This window comes from Larimichthys crocea, chromosome XIV (genome assembly GCF_000972845.2).
Source record: "Larimichthys crocea isolate SSNF chromosome XIV, L_crocea_2.0, whole genome shotgun sequence".
Taxonomy (NCBI): domain Eukaryota; kingdom Metazoa; phylum Chordata; class Actinopteri; family Sciaenidae; genus Larimichthys; species Larimichthys crocea.
This window is the reverse complement of record NC_040024.1, coordinates 10,883,500-10,902,554: the sequence shown is the minus strand read 5'-3', so window position 1 is coordinate 10,902,554 and position 19,055 is coordinate 10,883,500. Positions and strand designations below refer to the sequence as shown.

The following is a 19,055-nucleotide window of genomic DNA, read 5'->3' as shown; positions in this document are numbered from 1 at the left end:
CCGTGCTTCCACCCACAACACTTTCCTTGTTATTAATTCATTTAAAGGACCATTGCAGCAGTTTTTCACAATTAATAACGGATTTGGTTCAGTTCTATCTTTAGTGAGACAAACACATTTGGTTTCCTGTGGCTGCTTCACAATAAAATCAACACGTTTTTATGGGTACAATGCTTTTAATGTGAAGCAGCAGCAACAGCAATCGCTCTAATACGACTACAGGAGAGCGAAGAGCAAAATGACACTGGATTACGTGCTGCATTCGTCGAGCAATTTCAATCCGCCACTAACTATGAAACATACCAGAGAGAGAAATGTACACACATTAACTGGCTATTGCTGTAAAATGACAATGAACGGCATCAAGAACAGGTTTGATGAATAATCTTGTAGTAACGCCTTAACGAACACTCACTTAACGGAAATAATACGAAAACTAAACTCTGTTACACAAAATTGTCTTTAATTTCTTTTAGACTTGTCTCACATATTTACTTCTTTGTTGATGATTATTCAAATATGGAGCCAATTGCAACGTCACTGGATTTAAAAGCTCCACAGGGTTAAAACCCGCCGATCATTAAGATGTCATACCCTCACAGCTCACATGATGCTAACAGCCAAACCAACGGCTCCCTGAAATACAGAGTTGTCTTATTTTTTCCCCTCTCGTCTTCCCTCCCTCGCCACCGTGAAATTTACCGTTCTCGCCCCCCACCTAAACTTTTCTGACCTCTCTTCTCTTCCCTCATCTCTTTTCCTCCTCTATCATTAAACCTTGCTCTCCCTTCCCTGTACCCTCCCCAATCTCTTTTATTCTTCCGCTCCTTCACAGCTTCCATCATCTCGCCCCCTTTAGCCTTTCTCTAACCTCACTCTCTCCGTTTTTTTGCTCCCTCCCTCCCTCCATCGCTCTTTTTGCCCGTTCATTTTCTCCTTCCTGTCAAAGTTCATGCACTTCCTGTCCCCCTGCCAGAGAGCCCCCAAGACACACACACACACACACACACACACACTGAACAGAAAGTCGACCCTATGGCCGTGTTGGCCCGGTCAAAGCCTCTACAGGCCTGAAGGTGCACACACACACACACACATACATGGACCCCCCCCCAAAACGTGCAACTAACCCAGCCATAGCCCAGTCAACACCTCCACCCATGTCGCTTTCACTCTAACTGAGATGAGACACACACACACACACACACACTGCAGCAGCCTGGTTGGAGTGAAGCCAGGCTCGAGTCAGAGGCCTCATCTTACAGCATCGCATACGTCTCTGCACATAAAACTTGGTGGTGGTGGTGGTTGTGGTGGTAATTCTACTTTAGGGTTGGGCGACATGACGACATACTGTACTCCACAAGACGGCCGTCAACTGCCGCAGATTTTGACGTTTTAACCATGGTGGTTTCCCCTATCCCCCTAATTAGGTCATTGCAGGCAATGTTGCAAATCCCCCCGCCACCAACCCCCAAGCCCCAAGACGTGGACTGGTGATGGTCTGTAGGTCACTTTATTTTGCTGATTAAGCAACTTTCTGCAAAGGTTCTCAGTCATGCAGGTCATCTTTCTTCAAAAACAAAAAAACTGAGCTGTCAGCTAAGTTTTGATTTATGTCAATGACTCATTATTGAGTCAAACAAGACTCAGAAGTTGTGAATCTGGGCTAATGTCTGCTTGATTAACAAGCATCAATCATGCTTCACACCACAAAACACCGTTATGAGTTAGCAACTGTGTGCATAGTGGGGTCGGAGACATTAGAAGTGGCTTATAACGGGCATGAATCGTTGTTTGACCTCATCGTGACCATCGGAAAAGGCTTGATTATGTCTAAACTTCACGCGTGTGCTGGACTGCGGGTGGATCAAGTCAAGTCGAGGATAAAACAACATCATGTGAAGTTCTGGAGATAAGAAGGATGAACTCACCAGCACAGTGTAGATATGCAGACAGCGATAAACCGGAGAGAAGTCCACCAAGTCATGAGCTCCCGGGACCTACAGAGAAAAACAATTTGTGTAATGAGACTGGATGTGATTCACCTGATGAACAAAACACCACCAGATGGGCTGCTTCACACAAGACTGACTTTGTTAGTTGCATCATTTTAGGTTCCTTTTACGACTGTATATGTTCTGGCAAAATATGCCTTTCACAATTATTGTTTTTCAGGTCAGGTTCTCTGAGGAAAGCATTCTGCAGCACTTCATTATTTTGTCTGAAAGTCTTCTGACGGTGTCACCAGACGTTCATACCTCTTTTTCTTTCCATCTGTCCCTCCGTCTAACCATCCCACATTCCATTCCTTCCTCTCTAACCACATCCTCTGTCTTCCGGAGGACAACACAGTGGCAATTTACCCATTTTAACACACAGACACACAAAAGCAAAAAACCATGTGCCCTCTTGCCCTCTGGAAAGTTTGCTTTCTGTAAAAATCATTGGAGGAGCAGCACAATGCCAGCTTTGATGTAACCGCGCACACAGAGTTCTGAAACAAACGCGGACAAACAAAGAGTCTGACCACTTAAAGACAGAGGTGGGATGAAGACAGAAAAGAGGAAGAGAGACAAAGAGGGATATAGGCAGGTACATGCAAGTTTAAAGTTTAAAAGGAATGATAATGAAACGTAAGGAGAAAAGGTGTGAGAAGAGTTGGCCAAAGAAAAGGTCAAGAAAAGAAGGACAAAGGCCGCAAAGACAAAGAGGATACGGACACACAGGGGGACGATAGTAAATGAAGGGAAGGGGAGGAAAGGGAAAGACATAGCAGGGGCAGGGATGGCGTGAGGAGACGACGGCTGCGACGATGCCAACCATCGGCGCCAACGTGGTCGTAACCCTGGCGACCGTGGGGTCAGGCCTTTGTTCAAGCCAAGGTCTTCCCGAGAAGAGGGTTGAGTCAAGTTTACAGGACGTAAATAAGCCAAGGGGACGACAGGGACCTTAAAACAGAATGGTAGCACGGGGGTGACAAGTTCAGCTCTATTCTCTTCAACTTCATTGTACTTTGCTTTCCTTGAGTGTGAAACAACAAGGGCTGCAAAAAAGGACTTTGATCCCCGCGAGGGATGACTTGAAGAGTTCAGTGTCGAAATGCTTTGTGGCCATTGTTTAGTCATGACAGAAATTCTACGAGTTCATCTTTTGAACTGTCTGTAAACATATTATCGATGAACTTAACCTACTGTTCTTTAAATCGGTGTAATTGTGGCCTAAAATCAAGCAGCAATATCAAATGTTTGCAGTGAAACAAATAAAAACTTTCAACCTGAACTTCCTGGGCTGGAAAAGCCTGCAGAAAACTCCACAAGAACATGATATAGTATCATAATTAAACGGCAGTTTGAGGCCAACATTTGTAATACAAATGAATGAGCTGCAACACAGTTCTACATAACCAAAGCAAGGCAGCTGGGTCTGTATATTTTCATTCATGATTAATCTGTCTATTATTTTCTAGATGAATCGTTGATGTATAGTGGAAGGGACACATGGACATAAGAAGACATGAAAGAAAAAGTCAAAACTGAGAAACAATAAACAGAAAGCAATGACTGATTTGATTACGGTTGTACGATTAGGGCAACAACCAATCAGAGACGAATTGTATGGACCAACTTGGATTAGATGGTCATGATATCCCGTCCCTTCCTTTTATTGTCTACTAACATCACCTGCAGCGTCAATAACTGTCATATGTTTGTGTGTGTGGTTGTTGTTTTCTCACTTCCTCCTCCTCCTCCTCTTCATCCTCCACATCCAAGATGCCAGAGTCCTGTTCTGACACCGGACTGCCACCCTGTCCGCCGCTGTCTGTGCCCGCCAATGTCGCCGCCATTGCGTCCTTTCTGCTGCGTCGGCCCAACAGGGCCCTGGGCTGCGTGGAGACGGAGCTGTCCAATGAGCGCTGCAGCTGGGCCTGAAGAACAACACATTTAGAAAACCATAAAGGTCAAATTCGACCACTGGAACTGATTTTTATTGGGTGGTACCTTCTCTCCCTTAAGATGCTTTGTTTGCTTCTACTTCAGTTTTTTCCTACATTTCCCAGAACACTTTTCAAAAGCCACAAAAGAGGAAGGGGAACTTGTTGCATTTAGCTTTTGGCGCAACTTCAGAGCAGTGGAGTCGCTTTGATTTTGAAGGCCTGACACCAAAACCAGATGTTTACTGATAACAATGATACGCCATCTGCAATCAAACTCCATTCTGGGTTATAGTAACACTTTATAGTGGGAGATGGAGAGAAATAAAAAAATACACGAGCAAAAAAAAAACAAAAAAAAAGGGGGGTGACAATAATTAACATTTAACCAATTCCAATTTTTAAGACTGCTTGAGGAAAAGCTTAGAAATTGCGGACGGTGTAATGAGGTCACTGTTTGAGACCTTTAAGTAAAACCTGCCACTCCCATGAAAATACCCATGGACCTATAAAAGCGATTTACCAAAGCACCTAAGAATACACCAGAGGGAAAACAGCAAGACAGGAAGGGAAGAACAGGAAGGATGAAGAGTCAATGAAACCCAAAACAAAGAGCATATCATTAGTGCTCAGTGCTTGAAAGTCAAGACAGGGAAAGCTTACATTTGATCTGTGGTTTTGGTAGTTGAAATGATTTCATTTAAATATGTAGGTGTGTTGGTAACGTTTATGTATATTTAAGTACCTGAAAAAGATACGCCTACACAGCGTTGAGTTAATATTAGTGATAAAGACGCAGCATGTCTACATACATCACAGATTTGGGTAAAGTAGCAGTGATCCTATCCTTCTCCTGAAATAACCAGACATAAAACTGGGTGGGGCAAAGACAGAAGGAAATGGAAATGGAGTCCAAATGGAAAGGTTATCCACAGAACAATGCAATGTGCAATGTAATACCTGATGTAAACTATGTCCTGTCTATGTAACTATCTGGGGAAAACCAAGTATTGTGGGGAAATGATGCACACAGCTCCCTCTGCGGCCGTGTTGGACCAGGAATACTAAAAATAAAAAGAATCAAACAGGAAGCTTTGGTATCCAACACAAAATAAAAAACATAGAGATGGCTAACCCTACCTCCGAACTCTTTTGTCGCAAACGATTATTCTCTATTGTTATCAATACCATGTTTTGATTTTGCAGTCTTTTTTTTTTTTGACACAACCACTAATATCTGAATATGAATATGGCGATTTCTTGGGTTTGTTCATCAGACCTCAACTTGGCCACCAAAATATTTCTGTGGGAAAACCTTGTTATGGGGGGAAAACCCTTTCAGATCTAAAAACTGAGTGCATCTTTCCATCCACGCCCAGATCCGCCTTAGGCCCTTTTGAAAACTTAAGTGAATGCTGCGGCTTCCTCAACTCGCCGGCGCCAGCACGTAGTCTACCTTGTGCACTCAAATCTGTCGATAAGGACGTCAATAAATACGTCAGAGACCTCAAGCGCCTTGATTTGTACCTCTAATGACAACGGTAATGAGAAAAACTGGTGTTCATAGAAGGGTGGATATGCACATACCCGGAAGAACACAATATCAGTGATGTTGGGGGAATACAATGCCATCTTTGATCTAATGCCCACACACATGCACTCGCACACACACACATAAGAGACTAATGAGTCATATAACACAATAAGACACAAGCAAAACAAACTAAATCGGTGGAAAGCTTCATTCCTCTGCCTAGAAACCAGTATGAACACAGAAAATCTCTTTTGAGGAAAGAAGAATAGGTGACAAAACAATCTCTAAAAATACTCTCAGCAAGTCTTGCTCAATGAGGTACAATACCTCCAAAACAAGTATGTACCTTTCAGTATTAATGGTGCCTCCAGAGATGTGTAAGGTTCCCATGCCATGGGTACACACCCCTATATCATACTTTGGGCTGCTACTAATCTAGATCATCTTTTTCCTCTTTAGCCGGAATGACGTGAGGTCCATGATTTCCAAAAACAATTTAAAATTTGGACTCATCAAACCACAGCACACTTTCATACTTTCAGTCAGTCTGTCTCAGATGAGCTCAGGCCGAGAGAAGTCACACATGGTTCTGCATTTTTTTTAAATATCTGGCTTTCGCTTTGCATGGTCTTAACTTGCATTTAAAGATGCAGAGACAAACTGTGTTTACCGACAAAGTGTTCCTGAGCACATGTAGTAATACCCTTTAGTGCCACCTGAGGGGTCAAAGGTGTTTCTTGTGCATTCCACGACATTTCCTAGTCTTTTGTCCCAACTTTTTTGGGACATATTGCAGACATCAAATTCAGAATGAGCGATAAAACAATAAAGTTCATCAGTTCAAACACTTAATATATTGCATTTGTACTGTATTCATTGCCGAAAAAGGTTTGCAAATCATTGCATTTTGTGTTTATTTACATTTGATACAGCGTCCAAGCCTTTTTGGAATCGGAGTTACAACACTACCACAGAATAACCTATGAGGAACTTCATACAAAAAAGACAGAAAAGAAAAAAGAAAAGGCACGGACACATAATGAAGAGTCTTGTTTTGTCAGCGACACTTTTATCTATGCATGGTATTCCTTTCTAAATAGTCAAATGGTTTTCTTTCTTTCTTTCTTTCTTTCCACATGCAAATGAACATAACTAGACCTCAAAAGACAAGAGCCCATGAAAGACAGACATGAGTGAGGTAATGAATGACATAGAAAAGCATCTTTCCTGCAGTATGCGGTGCTGCAGATTCGGACGTCAGCACCTACGTCAGTCGAATTTGACTCTTTAGCATTCTTCAACAGGTGTATGTCTGTCCTGAGGCAGTTACTGGTATGCTGTATACACACACTCACACTACCATTCATGTTCTGTTGTAAATAGAGACCTTTTTAACCCTAGCCTTTTGTCGCGTTTCTCTTTAGGGGTTGCATTTGGTGTGGCACTTGAAGCACAAGTGCGGGAATGTGCGTCATCTCTTGCGCACAATCCCAAAAGGAAAACTAGGAGAGTGGAGGAGGAAAACGTGGGAAAAAAAAGGAGTGGACAGAATCATATATGGGACAATAACGAAAAGAGAGAGAAGGAGAAAAGACTATGGGAAAGGTGGTGAGAAGGGGTGAGAGAAGGTGAAAAGATGATGGCAATAAAGGAGGCACAAGGATGTGAATTGCCCAAGAGGAAGTAAGAACAAACTGCTGGGGACGAGGACCAGAATCAGAGAGCCACAATATAATCCATTTAGTGCAAAATGACTCTAAATATTTGTAAAATGTTCTGATATTACACTGTGGCAACACCGCAAGGCAGCCCCGAGATAAATATGTGCTGCATGGCTTCGCTGACAAACTTCAAGGCGATTTGCAGTCTTCTGTGTGTATTTGCGGGCTGAGCGTGGAAATTGACAAAAATTACAAGTGAAAGAGCAAAGTTGCAGTGATCTTCTTGTTGACAAGTGGTTTAAACGGTCTGCTTATTGTGGGAAAGTTGCAACGATTTGTGAGAAACAGGCGTCCACGCCATTCTCTGAAGAGGAAACGGAGGTTTGTAGTATGTAATAACAATGTAGACTGCAGTTCTTTTAAGGAACTCTTACTTGGCTAAACTGCACAAAAGTAATCGCTGCCGGCAGTCAAGTTGTTTTCCAAAACAACTTGCCACCAACTGAAAAAAAAAGCAGAAAAATGTAGTTAATGACAAGATTTGAACAAACCAAGGTACAATTTGTGTTGCATATTATGTATCCAAGAGGATGATACGTGCCAAACCGCACTGAATTATATGATTTTTATCTTTGTCAGGCAGTTTGGAACATGGATCTGCCAATGCACATTAGGCATTTAGTGAGACACCAGGTGCGGAGTTTTGACTGTTGAATGTTAAATGGTGTTGTTGTTGAGTAGTAGTGATATTAGTTATTTGAAAGTGACTTTGTCTCTGTTTATTCTGGGTTCCATGGCTGACAAAAAATGTTGTTTCTGGTGCAGCAACCATCTGTTTCATGTGCAACAGCGAGCGATGCACGTGGAGGAAGGTGGACCATGCCTGTAAATATTACCAGTGGCAAAAGAAGTTGAGAGCAGATTGTATTTTCTTCAAGGAGTTAGGTCAAAAGATTGACACCACTCTTATATCTGTCCATTAAATGTGAAGCTGCAGCCAGTTATCTTGGCTTAGCTTAAAGACTGGAAACAGGGGCAAAGTAGACAAAATCAGCTCACTAATTAACATGTTATCTCTTGTTTTTTGTACCCATGCAAAAAAATCAAGGTGAAAAAGTCTAAAGGAAAGCAAATTCTGTCTGTCTTTCAGGTTTGGGAGTTATTTGGGGCGTGAAGACAGTTTGACAGGCCACTGTCTGCACTGCTCGTTGATAAGACTGGGTATGGAAGCTCTGAAGTCCTTTTTGAGTTTTGAAAACTGCCAAGCAGCGTCAAGTTGGTGATGAATGCTTGGTCAGATTTTTAGTCTTAGTTGAAACATTCTTGCTCAAGATATCTGGCAAACCAAGAACGTTTTAGACTAGTATTTTATCCAGTCAGTCTTGTGCAGATGCTTTGCGTTAACTTGATGTTAAACACTGATTGATATGATTGTTTGACAAGTTTGGCTTGTTTTGGTACATTTAAAAAGAGATTTGGAGAAACTCTGCCAAAGCAAAAGTATAGTGTTTCTGTATCAAGTACTGAAAAACAATCTGAGGTGTACTCAAAGCACACGGCACAGCTGCACTATGTAGTAAAATAGAAATATCAATTTGGCACTCTGAATAGAAAAATACTCCGTATTAAATGACTCGGATCCAGATTGGGGGCAAAAACCTGACGGGGACATCCCTACTATAGATCACTTTTTGGCAGGCAGCCTTCGAACCAGAAATAATGGTGCTCGATGGCAGTGAACGGTGGAACAGTATTCAGCGGACAACACACACACACAGAGTGACTGACACAATGACCCATAACAGTCTATTTTCGGTTTTCCCTGTGATGGTTCAATACACCGACCCAGCGCGTGCCCTACGCCACCCCCGCTGCACGCGCACGCATGTGTGTGTTCAGTAACTAGATACAGGTAATCAATCTTCTTCCACTTCACAGGCCCAACAATCTGTTTCCCATTAGTATGTGTGTGTGTGTGTGTGTGTGTGTGTGTGTCTGTGTGTGTGTAAAACTACCGAATACACAGCAGAAGCTCTGAACTCGTCCTTTGCTGAAAGTGAATAAAAGAAAAAGAGGAGCAGGAGAAGAAAGGAGGGAGGGAAGGAGGGAGGGAGGGAAAGTAGATGGAAAGATGAGGAGATGGAAACAGCGGAGGAGAGAGAAAGACGGGGACGGACATCTTGAGGGAGAGAGGGAAATGTGATGTGACAGTAAGAGAGAGAGAGGGAAATGACAAATGACAGGGGAGAGTTATAAAAGAATGACAAAGACATTTGGAGACAATTCTGGTTGAAGAAGACTCTACTCCTTCCTTTTATTTGTTTAAAATTCTTCTGTATCTTGTCTCTTGACTTCTATCCTCTCATTCTTGCTTTGGGCACCATGACGCAATGAAATATGATCCAGGAAAACCAGTTTGGGTCATACAATTGTGAGTTAAAACCCTTGGTAGACGCAAAGGTTTACAACACCAAGAGGATGGATTTCACAATCACATCAACAAATTGTTTTATCCCTTCAAAGAGTTGCCACCGACAGTAAAACTAAGGGACAAGCATATGCGTCATGTCATTGGTTTCTGAAAAGGCGTTTTGATGGCGCCATGGTGGTGGCCCATGTTGGTAGTCCTGCCTCTTCTTCCTGCCGGCTAATCTAAGAATCGCCAAGAGGAAAGCCCAAAGTGACGTCTTTAAAAAGGTCTTAGTTTGTCCAATTAAAGGTCGAAACCTCAAAAGATACCAAGAAAAGCAGCTAATTTTCAAATAAGAGAACTTGGAGCCATCAGATGTTGCTAAACTCGGTCTAAACACTGCCTTATATCCTTGTTGTCCTCATGCCCTCACTTTCTGTCTTTTTCGTCTTCTCCATCTTCCGGGGTTTACCACTTCCCAACCTTCTCCACTCACGCCCTTTCTCTCATCAGTCTCATCTTCTTTTCCTTTCCCTAGTCCACCTCTTCGCAGTGACGTCCTTACTACATCAATCTTCTCTATCTTCTCCTTCTTCCTTTATTCTCATCATCTCTTTCATCCACTGATACCTCGCCATCTATCCCTTTCTCTCTCTCCTTCCTCTACATCCATCATGTTCCTCCTCTTCCCCGTACACCTCCTTTTTCGCCGTTGGCCTCATCTTCCCTTATCTCTTCCTCTTTCCTTCTCTCCCCACTCTCCAACCTCCTTTCTCCCCCTCTTTGCCTTCTTCCTCTCTCATCCCTCTCTTCTTCCTCCTACTCCTCCTCTTCTTCCATGGGCATGTGGCAACAGACAATAGTTCCATTGTAAGCCCTGTGCTCTCCTCCGTCTCCTCCCTCCATCCCCTCCTCTTTCCCCAAATCTATTTATTTTCACATCCTTGGTCGAGGGAGCTGTAACGACGGCCGGGTACAGAGAGAGTTAGAGCTAATTTGGAACAGAGCACACCAGAGAGACACACTGTCTGAGAGAAAGAGATGGAGAGACAGGAAAAACTAAGCAGGATAAGAAAAAAGGGGTGAAGGAGGGACAATGGAAAGGAAGGAAAGAAGAGGAGCTCCTAATTTGCTTGTCCGAATAAGTCCATGCACACACACTTAGGAGGCCTCTGATTGAGTGTGAGCGCTGTGAGCCAAACATATGATACAACAACATAATCCCAGTATCAGTATCAGGTCTGCTGGACCACTGGGGTTTCCATAATCTCCCTTGTAATTAGTGGTTAGAGGAGTTAGCGGTTAGCTTCTTCAGTGAATGCAAGTGGATTTTCTATGTCAGTGGTTCATAAACTGTGGTCCAAGGACCCCCCACCTCAGGGTCACTGAAGGGTTCAGAGTGTGTGGATGTGGAGTGATTTGTGGGGACTGTGCTTGACTTATTTTTGTCGTCATAGTTTCATTCTGATCACCATTACACCCTTGTTTGGAGTGTAAACAAATGTTTTAACCTATAGATGAGCAACAGATTAAAGGAATGACCAACTAAAGGGGTTATCCTAACCCTAACCCTTGTTAAGATGTTGGCCACCAGAAAATCTTCACTGCACTTTGTCATAGGTTCTTCAAATTTACTCGACAAAGGTATTTTGATTGAACCCCACCATCAAAATACTTCAACACCTCCCCAGGTGTTCAACTGGGATGTGATCTGGTAGGCACGTCATCTTCATACTCTTCATACAAACCCTTCAGTGACCCACTCCTGTCCTGTAGGGAAGCATCTGCACTAGTTATGTTTCTCTGGCTGAAAAGAGTGGGTGAGTTTGCTGCCTGCAAGAGGACCTTTATCACTGGTCAACCAGCAACAGCAATGTTTTGGATTAAGAGTGAGAAATGATCCTCTAGCGACATCTAGAGGACAAAAGTCATTAGACTTCACAAGATTGTTGCTTGTTGCTTTTTTTTTAAGTGGTCAATGGTTTGAGCTGTAAACCACTGACTAATGCCAACATGTGCTACAAAAGCTGTTACCTGAGATAACTGATATCCATTCATATCTGATTACTTGAGTTGTGCAGCATAACTTTCCTGTCAGTAGTAAATATGTGACACAACAAATTACATCCGTCAAGAATGAGACACTTGAACTGGTTGGACCATTGGTTATGAGTTATAAGGACAGCCTTCTCTCACTGTCACAATCTGTGGATGCTTCGACTATAGATTGTCCCAAAATCATTATTTTTCTAATTGCTTGTTAGGCCAACATCCTTCTCCTCTCCTTCCAAGCACGAGAGATAATCAACAGCCCTAGAAAGGATATTTTAGTAGGACTGCAGTGCACAGAGCCATCATTCCAAAGGCGACTACCTAGAGCCAGCTCAGTTTCAGTGACATTTCATGCTGACGGTGGGGGGATTTGACCCATCTGATCAACTGACTGGCTGCCGCCGCGTAACGTCAAGTTGCGTTTCTCCAGAAGTTCACCACTGTTGGTCACTGCTGTTTTTTTGCGGCACTGCCACAGCCAAAACACACTATCCTCACTCAAATGAATGAAAAACTGCGTTCTAGCTGCAACACCAGGTTTGGTCGGAAACCTGCCTTCTGCCGTGGGAAATCCACTTGACCCCTTCCAGGATGACAATGACGATGCTTTCATCCATAGTATGAGGGGTTGCTGAATGGTTTTATGAGTATCAGAACTATGTGAATCATATGCTACAGTATGGCCTTCAGTCACCATTCAATCCCACCGAAGACCTAGCTCTCTACCAACATCTTTGGGAAGAATGGTGCTCATCCCTCAAGTAGAGTAAAAGACTTGTCGAATCAATGCCAAGGTGCTTTGAAGCTGCTCTGACCCAACACCTTACTAAGACACTTCACATTGTGTTTTCTTTGAGTTTGTACTACACAACAGACCGTGCAGTCACTTTTCTCAGTCTCCATCCGCTCATCTGTCTGTCGTCAACTACTCCGTCCTCATTCCCATCCCACCCCGTCATCCTGCAATCCCATGGAACAACATTCCCCAAATAATGGAAGGCACACAAATAAACAAGAGGCCTCACTTTGAGCTATGGATACCACAAGAGAACACAAAACACACAAACAGACGCACTCATATATGACTTCCATGGCCTTGGAAAACAGAAAAACAATTAGGTAAGTGCTGAAAAGCGGGGTCTCTTTCTCAAGTGTGTGTGTGAGTGAGTGAGTTCATGTTCATTGACAAGCCACGGCGTCTCCTGCAGCGCCTACACGCTTGTTTACTGGCAGTGGAACCACAGAGCAAGACACACACACACACACACACACACACACACACAGAGGCTGCTTCTGATTAACGGACAGAGAGAGAATGACATGATGGAGAACAAAAAACAATTGTGGTATAAGAGCCTATAACACTGTGCAGTCCTTATCAGCAAATACACACACACACACACACACAGTGTGTGCACTGATGTTAGCAGCAGGTACACACACACATTCATTATTTGAAAGATGAACTACTGTGTGGATGCCGAAAGCTGAGGATAAAAAGGCAGACTCTGTGATTGTCTGCCTTCAGACCGCAGAAGTAATCTGTACTGATTGCTATCTGCGCCAATAGTGCTGCGACTGTGGTACACCATCACAGCTGTGGAACAGGCTGAGAGTCGAGACGAGACGACTTCTTCCCTGGGAAATTCTCAGCTCGGGAACATTGTCAGCTTTTAGCAGCTCGTAGCTCAAGTCCTAAGTGTTTTAACGAAAGGGGGTGGAGAGGATTTTTTTTTTTTTTTTGCCACAATAAGTACAGATTTTTTCCCCCGAAGAATCACGTTTTTGTTGTCCGGTTTTCAGTTACTTCTCTCGGTTTACGACAACATTTCACAGATCCGGTTTTCAGTTACTTCTCTCGGTTTACGACAACATTTCACAGATTTTTTTCCACTTTTGGTTATCATAACCTTTTTCTGGCACTATTCAGCATGTATAACTGCTGAAAAACATGGGCTAAGTACAATAAAGACTAGTGAATATTAGTTTAAGCCAAAGAGAACAGTTGTTTTGTATTTCTGCTGCGAATTAAAAGTAAAATTTGAAGTCGAGTTGCCCCAGATTCAACTCTTCTCAAAGAAAGACGACTGTGAACCGTCATCACAGGCTGACAAGCAGAAAAATGGTGTTGCAGTGTACTACTTAATTGTCGTGTTATTTTCATTCTTTGAAAGTCAGCAGAATGCAGGAAACAACATTTCTCCTCCCGCTTTGGTTTTGAAATCGTCACGATTTTTGAGGTCTCAAAGTTGGCACATATGGGCGTTGCTCCAGAGATGGTAGGGTCGTTCAGTCCACCGCTTTTGGTCCTGACAGAAATATCTCAACAAACCATTTGACGGATTGCCATTAAAACTTGGAACGCGAGTAAATTTCCCCTCTCAGGATGGATTCTAATAACTCTGGTGATCCTCTGACTTTTCGTGTCGTGCTCTCATCAAGTCAAAATGTATTTGTTTTATGACCGAATACCTACAAAATGATGACATTCCCATCAGTCTCAGCTGTACTTTGTGTTTTTTTTCCCCCAGAAAAAATATGCTGCAAGACATAAATAAGGCAAAGCTGACAGTTCTGATTGTGTGCTGCATTTGTTTTTTCATTTTTAATGAAAAAAAAAAGTCCCAGATGTGTCTCAGATGTGATGGAATGGGGGACTATTGTGGGAAAAGGTGGAAAGAACGCATTTATCTCAGGATTACTGGAAACTTTTGATGATATTTGTTCATAGATTAGTTATTTTCTCCAATGAACGACGCCTGGCTCTGTCCCCTGTACGCTTAGGACAATCCAAACTTTTGTGGTCTGTTGTTCCCGGTTGATTGAACGTCCTACCAGTTCTTACCAGATCTTTGGCGTCACTCTCAAAAACCTCCTGAAAACCTCCAGCTCTTCAGAGAGGATCTGCTTTCCAACACTACCAACAACTGGACATGCTAAATCTATCCCCTCTTGAACTGTCACGGTACTTATTGATACTTATTTTTCTTGTATCCACCTGGTTCTATAAGGAACGTGTACCAAACCTACTCAACTGGTGGGACTCAGGTTGATATATCACTACACGATATCACCAATCCTAAGACAAGGATTGACAGAATGTTGGGTGACAAAGTTCGTCAAAGTCGTCCAAGAATTTGTCGATTTAAGGCGACCGCCACAGGGCTGCATTGTGGGTTATGTAGGAATGTAGAAAATTCATCTGTTGAATATGAAAAAAAGAGACTATATCTCGAGTTCTAGTGGTTGGACTTTGTCTGGTTGTATCTGTGTGAGCATGTTGGGCGTGTACAATCAGGTACCTGTTTGATGGCGGTCTCTCCTATCTTGTCAGAGTGCTTCCGGATGCTCTCCAGGAAGTCTCGCAGCTGAGTCATGGCCGTGTCCCGGATCTGTGTCCTCAGTTTGGGGATGTTTTCCGCCATGATGGAGCAGAACCGGTATTCACCAGCCCTGGGAAGACACGTCTGCTCCAGTTGCTCCAACGTCCTCAGCGCTGGGTAGTACCTGACACGCACATGCACAAATGCAAGAATACAAAGCAGTTTAAAAAAAAAAAGTATTTATTCAATCATACACTCAATTGATTTCTTTTGAGCTCATTTTAAAGCAGATTTGGTTCAGTTTTGTTCGTGCCAAGCTTTGTAGCTTTGCAGATGCCGATTATAACTTTCTGGATAAAGGAGGAAAAATCTGCAAAACTAACAGACACGCAGCAATAAAACAATGTCCAGGCTGTCAGATGCATGACTAAAAGCAAGCAGAAACACACCAAGATAAACACAAGCATGCACACATAGAAATAAATACACTCAGATACACCTCAGGGATCTTTGGCAATACAATATCCCCCAAAACACTTCACTCCACTTCACGCCACTGCATCTCTCACACACACACTTTCTCTCTCCAGGAGCAGTCGCTGTTGGCTGACCTCTCTCTGCTCTCTGAGAGCCCAGCAGCCGCAGGACAGAGAGAAGTAGAAAAACACACAAACAAACGACAAATTTATGACCAACCAGACTTCTGTCTGCAGGTCAGGCCAAGGGCAGGGAGGAGGAAAAAAGACACAGAGTGAAGCAATCCGTGCCATTATTTCAAGCGCTCTTGCTCCACCTAGTGGCTGAAAGCTACGAAACAACAGTCACAGTGCACCGTGTACTGACATTTAATGTTCAAATGCATATTAGAGGAGATGCAGAATGGAAAACACGTTTAAACATCATTATATATTCATCAGACATCTGTGAGATCTCAGGTTAATAACCTTAAAACACACAAGATCAAAGTGAAGACAACTTTCTATTTACATTTAATCGTTTAGCTGACGCTTTTATCCAAAGTGACTTACAAAAAAAAGGTTTAAATCCAGTGACTCTTCTAGAGTTGGATAATTTTATCATGTCCAGTTGTTGGTAGTGTTGGAGAGGAGGTCGCCTCTGAAGAGCTGGAGGTCTTCAGAGTTCTTTGATCTGGTAGGGACTGGTAGGACGTTCAACCAACGGGGAACAACAGACGAGAAAAGTTTGGATTGCCCTGAGCGTACGGGTGGAAGAGCTCGACACCGTTCACTGGAGGAACGCAACGGTCGGGAGGTAACGTGCCTGTGTGGGCAATCAAGTAGGTGGGTGCAAAACCGGAGACTACTTTGTAGGCAAGCAATTGCGATTTGAATTAAATCCTACGGGTAGCCGGTGAAGTCGTTCTTCTTCGCATCATCAGCTTTGAAAAGCAGTAAAGTAACATCTTACGTCCAGGAGTGTGGGTCCACAGCTATTGCTTCGGATCACCTTTCCTGACCATTCAATGGCCCAAAATACAGTTCAGATAGCCGATGGTCGGCACTCCAACTTTCCTTCGCTTGTTGCAGGGCCAAGTTAATGTCTTACTAAAAATTGAGTAAACCGCTTCATAACTGAAATGTCAACTAAATACCCAAGATTTTGATACTCAGACTAAAAGGTGAGTTATGCAACCCCCAAAAAACAGAATCAGTAACACACCTTTTGGCCCTCATCTGCTCCTGAAGTCTGCTGTACATCTCCAGGACTGGGGAGAGCAAAGAGAGATGAAGAAAACAGTTTGATTAAAAACAGGGACCGTCTTTTACAGCTGCTTGAGGAAAAAACATAGTCATAGTACAGGTTAAACACAATTTAAGGACTCAAATCTAAGCCCCAAAGCAAGTGTGTGTTACCCGGCAGGCAGTGCGTCAGTTTGTCGATGGTTGTCGCGATGTTTCTCTGTTGCACTCGACACTGTATCAGCTCCTCCATCGAGCCGGTGAGCTAAAAAGAGGAGAAAGAGGAGGCGAAGAGAGTTAGTTAAGAAGTCGTTCTGATTCTCAGCATCGATATTTGTTTCAGCTTACGTCTTTGCCATCATCCTGAAGACGCCTGTTGGTGTCGGTCACCTGACTCTGACAGAGAAAAAAAAAACGTATGAGAGAAAAGTATCAAGAATTCAAAGAAGTTTCTCTTTCCTCTCCGTCCATCACTTACCTTCAGTTTCTGCGCCTCCCCTCGTACTTTGAGCAGCTCTGTGATGGAGTCCACAAACCCCTGGAAGTGATGGTTACACATCTTCTCGATCTCTCGGTCGTGGTTTCTGATCCGAGCGTCCAGCTTCTCCATGAAGAGGCCATGCTCCTGACCGTCGTACACCGACCTGGAAAAAAAGATGCAAAAGATTAACTTTTAAAATGTTCCTTTTCATTTTGTGATACACCTATCCGAAGTTTGGAACAAGCTACTTCTTCCCCTGAACCTTTTGATCTCAAGCTATAATTAAATAATTCAATGAATTTTGACAATTAATTACTGCACTTCTACATGCTAAGGCTGTGCGATATGACAAAACACGTTGTATTTTGTGGTGTTACCATCTTTACATCAATTTATTACGGTCAAATATCAGAGATTCAGGCTGCAACCATGAAATTTGCACACACGACCAACCATGGAGGACAGTAAATACAACACAAACAGAGTAATGTCATTCTGAACAGTAGAAAGACTCCGCAAAGCTCCTACGCACCTAAAAGAAGGTATATTTCTGTGGCATGTCCGTGGTTTGGGTATGAAAAGTCTGACACGGTACAAATTATGGCGCAGACCAATCCCCAGACTCAAACACCTCTCTTTTACCACCGACACAGGAATCATATCAAACAGTTGAAGACCCACAAAAGTGAAGTCAAGTGCATACATCGGCAAAGACCCAGTCATACTACATGCATACATTTTGATGCTGCATTATCTGAAACATTACAATCCACCTTCTTCCTCTTTATTTCTTTACGTTACGAGAGAGCTTGCTGAATTATTGAAACATCTCAAGACAGACAAAGTTATTACAGAGAAAGTGATTACATCAGGGAGACGGAGGAAGGTGTCAAGAGAGGAATGAGGAGGTGGAGGAGAAGCTAAAAATAAATAAAGGGAGCTTATCGTCACTTCAGAAATGCTGTGCATTGTTTAACAACTAGACAGGAAAGAAGGAACGAGGAAGGAATGGTGTAGTGAGGCATCCAGCTGTTCAATTGATGCATTTATAAAATTTGCCCACCAGGGGGTGATACTGCAACACTCCAGCACCACCGTGCTCCATCCACAGTCCACGAGGGTAGTGCCTTGCTTAGGGGCATGTCAACAGTAAGTCATGTGTAAAAAGAAATGTTTTCCCATACTACATGGAGTCACTATGTGAAAATACACTGTTACAATGCAAGAAAAATAAGTGTGCTTTAGTTTAGAAGAAGATGAAGGAGAGTTTGTCCAATAAAACACTACACAGACAGTTATTCAACCAATAAATTAAGGCAAATTTGAGCTCTTCTGTATCAGTAAAAAGCTCCTTATGAGCCCGATGTTGTGTGAAAGCTTCCACAAACTAAGAAGAAGATTTGAAGAAGACGGTTTGAAAATTTGAAGATTTGAAGAAGACTTGAAGAAAACGGTTTGAAGATCTGAAGAAAACGGTTTGAAGATTTGAAGAAGATAGTTTGAAGTAAAAGAAGATTTGAAGCAGAAGACGATACTTGCAGTTCCACCCATGAACCCAGGAAACATTACATGGCACTTTGGAGTATCAAGAACACTGTAAAACCCAAATAAGAAGCTAAGCTTTTCATCACAAAATCAAATATGTCTCTCTTGATTATAAAACTGTTGTGTGACGTCTACTTGTTTATCAAAATACAATGAAGAACTTGAAGAATGAATTTTGTTCCTGCTTCCAAAGTGTTTATGTAACCGCTCTCATGAGTCCACAGATGTAGAAAATAACATGTGAGTATTTCTTTGTCCAAGCCTTCTCTGTAATAGTGATCACAGTTCTTCCTGTGTTCTCCCCCTTCCAAAAACAGCTAACACACACACACACACACACACACCTGTGTATGGCTTGAATCCACCGCCCTTCCTCCTGTTGACCAGGAAATGCCCCACTTGTACAATAGAGAGC

At 42.8% G+C, this 19,055-nt stretch overlaps 1 protein-coding gene across 1 annotated transcript in view; it reads right to left on the bottom strand.

The window, feature by feature from the left end:
- Positions 1-19,055, bottom strand: part of exoc6b (exocyst complex component 6B) — a 110,746-nt gene that overhangs the window by 74,466 nt on the left and 17,225 nt on the right. The window contains exons 2-8 of the mRNA XM_027287710.1: positions 17,093-17,258; positions 16,963-17,010; positions 16,789-16,879; positions 16,595-16,640; positions 14,894-15,098; positions 3,737-3,928; positions 1,935-2,003 (exon numbers count right to left, since the gene is read on the bottom strand). Of these exons, the coding sequence (XP_027143511.1) occupies positions 1,935-2,003; positions 3,737-3,928; positions 14,894-15,098; positions 16,595-16,640; positions 16,789-16,879; positions 16,963-17,010; positions 17,093-17,258 (817 nt within the window). The remainder of the gene's footprint in view (positions 1-1,934; positions 2,004-3,736; positions 3,929-14,893; positions 15,099-16,594; positions 16,641-16,788; positions 16,880-16,962; positions 17,011-17,092; positions 17,259-19,055) is intronic.